Source organism: Zingiber officinale, chromosome 1A, assembly GCF_018446385.1.
Source record: "Zingiber officinale cultivar Zhangliang chromosome 1A, Zo_v1.1, whole genome shotgun sequence".
NCBI lineage: Eukaryota > Viridiplantae > Streptophyta > Magnoliopsida > Zingiberales > Zingiberaceae > Zingiber > Zingiber officinale.
Window position 1 is genome coordinate 193,458,172 of NC_055987.1, and position 7,463 is coordinate 193,465,634.

The 7,463-nt window shown below is 39.3% G+C and overlaps 1 protein-coding gene across 1 annotated transcript; it reads right to left on the reverse strand.

Annotated features, from left to right (window-relative positions):
• Positions 1 to 2,372: 2,372 nt before the first annotated feature.
• On the reverse strand, positions 2,373 to 4,320 carry LOC122038982 (alpha-humulene 10-hydroxylase-like). Its single transcript, XM_042598975.1, has 2 exons — positions 3,356 to 4,320; positions 2,373 to 3,237 (listed from the first exon to the last, which is right to left on the reverse strand). The coding sequence occupies exons 1-2, from the start codon at positions 4,244 to 4,246 to the stop codon at positions 2,623 to 2,625; spliced, it is 1,506 nt and encodes a 501-aa protein (XP_042454909.1). The 5' UTR covers positions 4,247 to 4,320; the 3' UTR covers positions 2,373 to 2,622.
• Between the last annotated feature and the right edge of the window lie 3,143 nt (positions 4,321 to 7,463).

Consider the following 7,463-nt stretch of genomic DNA (forward strand, 5'->3'; position numbering starts at 1 on the left):
TGGACTTCCACTTTCACCTAGCTTCACTCACTAGGATTTTCACCGCCTAGCTTCACCTGCCTGGCTTCACTCACCAGGACTTCGCCGGCTGCCTAGCTTCACTCACCAGGACTTTTCCCCGTCTAGCTTCACTCACTAGGATTTTCACCTGGCTTCACTCACCAGGATTTCCCGACTGCCTGGCTTCACTCACCAGGACTTCTCCGACTGCCTGGCTTCACTCACCAGGACTTTTCCCCGTGCCAAACTCCCTGTTTGGACTTTCCCCGTGCCAAGCTACCTGCTTGGACTTTTCCCCGTGCCAAGTCTCCGTACTTGGACTTTTCCAGTGCCAAGTCTCCATACTTGGACTTTTCGCGTGCCAAGCTCCCTGCTTGGACTTTTCCCGAATCAGGTCAACCTTGACCTAAGGTTGCACCTACAATCTCCCAAACACATATTCTTGTCAAACATCAAGAATACAACTCTCTTCTCGTCAAACATCGTCAAACATCAAAACACAACTCGAGTCAGGTCAACTCGAGTCAGGTCAACCAGGTCAACTATGACCTAAAGTTGCACCAACACTTCATCCTTCTCTCGACACTCCTCCCGTTAGCTAGCACTCCTCTCCTCAGTGAGCTAACCCAGTGAAGGAATTGAAGCCCTCCATTTAGGGCCAACCCAACCCTAACTTAGCCATGCCTCCTTCTTCTTCTTCCCTCTTCCTTCCAAGGAATCGAAGCCTGGAATTTCTTTGCCGTAACCATGTGAGAGCAATTTGTGCTCCATTTTTTTAAGCCTCAATCCTAAAGTTGTTTATTATTTTTGCTGAATCATACCCCATTTTTTTCCAGCCCCAAGCACCCACATCAGTGAGGAAGATGAAGGAGGAGAAGGAGAACGCGAAGAAGAAGGATAAGGAGAGATACGACAGGGGAGGAAAAAGCTAAAGAGGAGGCCAATTTTTTTTGCTGACATGGACATGACCACGCACGCTGCCACATTAGTTGCGGAGGAAATTCTCTATGCAAATTCGCTGCCCATATCATTTCTCATACACACACACACACACACACTTACTGTACTAATTGTGATGTTTGATAATTAAATTAAGTTAGGGATGTTGGATCGAAAGCGCTAGAGAGAGGGGGAGGGAGATGAATGGTGCTCATGGTTTTTTCATATTTTCGTAAAAACTCATAGCAAACACAATTGAAAGAAAGAGTAAAAGAAAAGAACAGTTGACATATTTTGATTTTACTTGGTTCGGAGCTTGTGATGACTCCTACTCCAAGGCTCACGATAGACGATTACTTTCGTTGGACAATTCACTATCATTTTCGAATATTATAAAAATGAATTACAAATAAATGCAGTAAAAATAAATTTTTATACCAACAATTGTATGTATTGGAAAACTCAAACTTCGATTGTCGGAGTAGCATTTCGGCGTCAAAGAATCATCCTCGGAGAGCGCGTAAGAGAGAGGTCATTAATTCAAGTTCTATTTAATGAGATGCTCGAACATCTCTTTTATAGACTGTTGAGGGCGCCTCCAAAACCATCCAAGGCGCCTCCAACAGCAGATTTTATCCCCTCATCTCCGGTCTCGATAAACCCCGCTATCTACGGTCTTTATCCCTCCGAAGGAGCCTTCCAAGCGCTCCAAGGCACCTCCATGACAATCTCCATGGGGTGCCTTCCAGGTGCTCTAAGGTGCCTCTGCGCTCATCTCCAGGGCACCTCCAACCACATGAAAGGTGCATCCGAGCCTTTTTCACCCGAGATATTCTGTTGTATTTTAGATCCTGCAAAACATATTAGTCCAATAATAAAATGTAACCTGTAAAATAGAGTTAACACAATAAATAATATAGAAAAAAAATATTTGGCAGTCTCTGGACTATCTGATTTTGACTTTCGAATTTTCCTAAAACCTTAGGTCGAATTTGTTGGGACCTTTGATATCCGCTAGAGAGAGGTGAATAGACGATCACCCATGTCGTTCGCTTTCCTATACTTGTTAGCGCAACATAAATACAAAACAATAAGTATGAAAGCTAAAGACAAGAATAAAGAAAAACACAAACCCTAGCATGTTTCATTTAGCGTGGTTCGGAGATGATACTTTTACTTCACGACGTGTCCATAACGTAGGTGATTTCTTAATCCATTAGTGGATCAATCCTCGAGAGACTCTGGCTAATGAGCTACTCCTTCTGACTAGAAAAACCCTCACCATAAACTCGGTCACAAGTTATTATGTTTGTAATTATATTTTTTATATATTATCTTAACAATTTATACAAATAGATTTATTAGCTTACGACAATTATTAATAAAGAAAGTAATTATCCCTCTTCTTGCTATTTGCTTTCCTACGTTTCAACAGATAGTTCATTCTCTTATTTAAAATTGAGTTCCCTTAACATTTAGAATGAAACAAGGTTTTTTCATAAACACATCGGGATATGATTTCTCTTATTCATCCGTATATCGCATATAACATAAAATAAATGGGTCTCATATACAACCCATTCGGTTTGACAACTACTTAAATCATTCAACATAACTGAATCACACATATAATAACTCAAGTGCTTTATATGTAGATTATAGAGTTAGGTACGTAGGTGAAGCTTAAGGAAGAGGAACTGCAGGGGTAGCAAGCATGAAGAGAGGTGAGTGCCTTAGAGTAGCAATGCCGGCAATCTCTCTCATGTCCACATCTTCCGCCTTCATTCCTTTAGGAAGCTTCCAATCGAAGTAGTTGAGGAGATGAGCGAGGGCTACCTCGATAGATGCGTTCCCGAAGTTCATGCCAGGGCAGATCCTTCGGCCTGAGCCAAATGGCAAATATTCAAAGTTATTGCCCTTGTAGTCCAAAGAGCCGTCGGCGAACCTCTCCGGCCTGAAATCCAAGGCGTCGACCCAGTACCGCTCGTCGCGGCCCAACCCATATCCGTTGATGAGCACTCGAGTTCCGGCAGGCACTTTGTATCCAAGCACCAGGCAAGTTTCCTTACACTCGCGAAGCAATAAGGGTGCCGGTGGGTGTAGCCTCAGCGTCTCTTTGATCACCATCTTCAAGTACGTGAGCTTCTCCAGATCTCTCTCGGTGATCTTTGTCCTTCCGCTGATAACTCGCCTCACTTCCTCCTGAGCTCTCTCTAACGTCTCGGGTTTCCTAATCATTTCTGACATCGCCCATTCGATGGTCGTCGATGTTGTCTCGCTCCCTGCGAGGAATACTTCCTGAAAAGGAAAAAAACACCTTACATGATACATGCATGCAGCTTGAATTGATTAGTATATGACATATATAATTAAATTAATTGAAAAAAAAACAAACAAAATTAATTAAATTAACTACCAGGATTACAGCCTTGATGCTTTCGAGTGTGATGTCCTCTCCTTGGTCTCTGAGCTGGAGGAGCACATCGATGAGGTCCTTCTTCTCGTCTTCCACGTCCGCCTCATGCAACGCAATTATTTCATTAAACATCCGGTCGAGCTTCTGGTGAACCCGACCCAACCTGTACGTCAAACCGGTGAGAGAATCCATGAATCTTATCGAAGGGAACATGTCGGCCACCGCAAAGCTGGTGATCAAGCTCAGCGTCTCCTTCACCAAGCTCAAGAACTGGCGCTGGAGTTTCTCGCCCTTGTTCCCGAACGCGCACTTGACGACGATGGTGCTGCCTGTGGATATCAACATAGAACTGACGTTGACGGGAGCCTGGCCCGACGCCCCGGCGACAGAAATGTCCCTCACCAGGGTGCGGTACTCCACCTCCCTAATGGAGAAGAAGGACTTCACGCGGGAGGGGCTCATCATCTCCATGGCGTAGATCTTCCTCATCTGTTTCCAGTAGTCGCCGTAGGGGGAGAGGGCGACATTGCGGTTGCCGTAGGCGAAGAACTGGCCGAAGGTCATCTTGGGTCGGTAGGCGAAGTTCAAGTCCTGGTGCTTAGCGATCTCCTGCGCAGCCTCTCGGTTGGCCGCCACGAAACAGTCCACCTGCCCGAGCCGCAGGCGCATGAGCGGCCCCTTCGCGTGCTCACGCACCAACTCAGCCAGAGTTTGGTGCGGCACGCCCCGGGCGACGAGGTGCAAGTTTCCGATCAGGGGATACGCACGCGGCCCCGTCGGGAGAGGGGCGTCATCGTCGACTCCCTTCCTCCTCAAGCGTAAGATGAAGAAGAAGAAGATGGCAACCAAGAAAGAGAGGAGGAGAGTAACGGAGGAGAAGGCGACTTCCATGGCTAGCTAGCTGCCTCCTTGATCAGCAAGTGACCTCTTCCTAGTGTTCCGAGCTAGCTAGCTATGATCCATCCTCATAGTGTACTTCGATATTTATACAAGTACTTTTCTTTCAATTCGATCTTAATATTGTTTTTTTTTTTTGCGCCATTAATTAATAATTCTGGCTTACACTTCACGTCAGTTGAAGCTCGGAGCTGCGTCATGCCGCGGGAAGAAGAAAGGACAAATTTCCGATCGAGAATATTTACATGATAACTTTCTTCCACAATATGTATCAACAAAATTCTTAATAATATTATTATTTTTATGTCGTTTTCTTCGAAAAAATCATATGTTACTAAATCACGGCGTTGCACCCATTAATTTTTTTTTCCCAATTTACTGGTGGTGAGAACACCTTTCGAGCTAACTCCTCGTGATTTATTCACAAATTATATTTTATATGTATATATAATTGCAAACGTTGTTATATGTGATAAAGAAAAAAAAACTATATGTTTCTTACGAACTAATTAAATATATGTATAAGCGTGGTGCTGCTTAAAACTATGATCCAAATCAGTTTGATTATTGTGAGTCGCGTTATACGGCTTTGTTCGTGCAACTTTTACGTATGCAAATTAATTATCTTCTAAAAAATATATATGATCTATATATGTATATAAATTTTTTATTAATTTAAATGATATATAAAAATCTATTTATAACAATATCAATATAATAATAGACATGATTATTTCTTGACCGAGAGAAAGAAATATAGATTACGAGTTGAAAATTGAAAAAGTTTAAACCTTTAATATCATATATATTTTACCAGTCGTAGGATACTCGACCAAATAATCTCCATGCATGCAATGATATATCATATATACGACGAACGGGCTGAGCTAATAATGAAGCTATAAGCGATGTTTTTGTTTATATATATATATATATATATTTGATATGCTGAGCGACACTTTATATGCGATCGTGAGCGAAATCCGATCTGGGATATCTGACGCGGCCAAAACCTAATTTTTTTAATCTCTCTCATCTGCATGCAACAACTTTTCTCTCTCATCTGCATGCAACAACTATAAAAAATTTTAACCTCTCTCATCTACATGCAACAACTTTTCCCTCTTTCTTTTTAAATTAAAATGATATTTTATCTTCTCTCTTCTATTATTATATGCAAAAAATTATTGTGGCAGTGATGATACAACGTTGTAGCAACTACTATATATGCAGTAGCTGCTACAACTTGTAGCAGTTATTATGCAGTAGCTGCTACAACGGTGCAATAGCTGTTATAAGGGTACAGAAGCTAGCTGCTACAAAGGTGCAAAAGCTGCTACACTAGTGCAAAAGCTGCTACAACGGTACAGTAGCTGCTACAAAGATGCAAAAGTTGCTACAACGATGCAGTAGTTGCTACAAAGGTGCAGAAGTTGCTACAACAGTGTTGTAGCTGCTCCAACGATGTTGAAGCTGCTACAAAGGTGCAAAAGCTGCTACAACGGTGCAGTAGCTGCTACAAAGGTGCAGAAGCTGTTACAACGGTGTTGTAGTTGCTACAACGATGTTGAAGCTGCTATAACAGTGATGTAGCTGCTACAATGGTGCAGTAGCTGTTACAACGGTGTAGAAGCTGCTACAAAGGTGCAGTAGCTGCTACAACGGTGCAGTAGCTGCTATAACGGTGCAGAAGCTGCTACAACGGTACAATAGCTGCTACAACATAGTAGTTATACAATAACACTGCTACACATTATAGCAGCTACATCACCTTTAAAAATTAGCAACACAGTGATTGTTGTATGCAATCAGATGAGAGAGAGATTAAAAAAAATTATAATTGCACGCAGATGAGAGAGAAAAGTTGTTGCATGCAGATGAGAGAGAGATTAAAAAAATAAATTTTGGCCGCGTCAGATAACCCACATCGGATTTCGTTCATGATCACGTACAAAATGTCACTTTATATATATATATATATATATATATATATATATATATATATATATATATATATATATATATATATATATATATATACATTGCCCTTCTTCTTTTATTGATCCATTATTTAAAGTCATTTTGCAAGGAATAAAATTATTTTCCTGCAGTCTATCTAGAGTAAATTTGAAGACAAAAGGCTAGAGTTTTGGTTTTTATTTTTTTTTTACATATAGGTATGTGACGTTTTTATATTCTTATATTTTTCTACCCATCATGCTTCTGTTATTGTTGTTTTCTTCCGACTATTCTATATTCATTGCATTCAAAGAAAGGAATTTAAGCAATTTTTTATCAGGGAAAAAATTATATATTCTCACGCAGAATATTCAAAGTTTGAATTTAATTTCTAATGAATAAATTTAGTTCCAGGCAAGGCCGTGAGTAACCCTGCGTGGTTTCTTGATAGATGTGACCATGATTTTGATACCGTGAGTTCGACGCTTCTTAGAATATCGATGATTAACACAGAAAAAAAGTAAATTATGATGAGTACTAATTATTAGTACAATACCTAAAGTATAGCGGAAGATATGTTTAGATGATTCGATTTCGATCCCATGATTTAATATAGGAATATTATATACCTTAATTATTGCTTTATCTTGAGGGGACTTAAATTTAATCGTCCAAGATGATTAGATTCATGATTCACGACAGCTCAATTATTATTTTTTGAAAAAATATTTAAAAATTATAAATTTAGAAGAAAAAAATCAACGGTAGGACCTAACACGTAGACGGCTTATGAGTTCCAATCAAATATATATATATATATATATATATATATATATATATACATTGACAAATAAAATTTTACATGTAGTCCTCATTGATAAAAAATTTTATTTTCACTCCCTAATTAAATATATTTACCTAATTACCCTTGATATTTTTAGGTATAAAAAGTCTAAAAATGAGTACAATTGCTCTTAAATTCAGTATATTAAACTAGAATTTAGTATATTTTCTATTAAATTAAACATATTCTTTTTCCACTTCAATTGGATGGAAAATATACTACATTTCCTTTAAATGATACTCAATTAGATGAAAAATATATTATATTTTCTTTAAATGGTATGAATTTAGAAGGAATTATATTAAGCAGGAAAAAAATATACTCAATTTAATAGAAAATATACTAGATTCTAATTTAAAATGTTAAATTTAACAGGAATTATACTCGTTTTAGACTATTTGTATATAA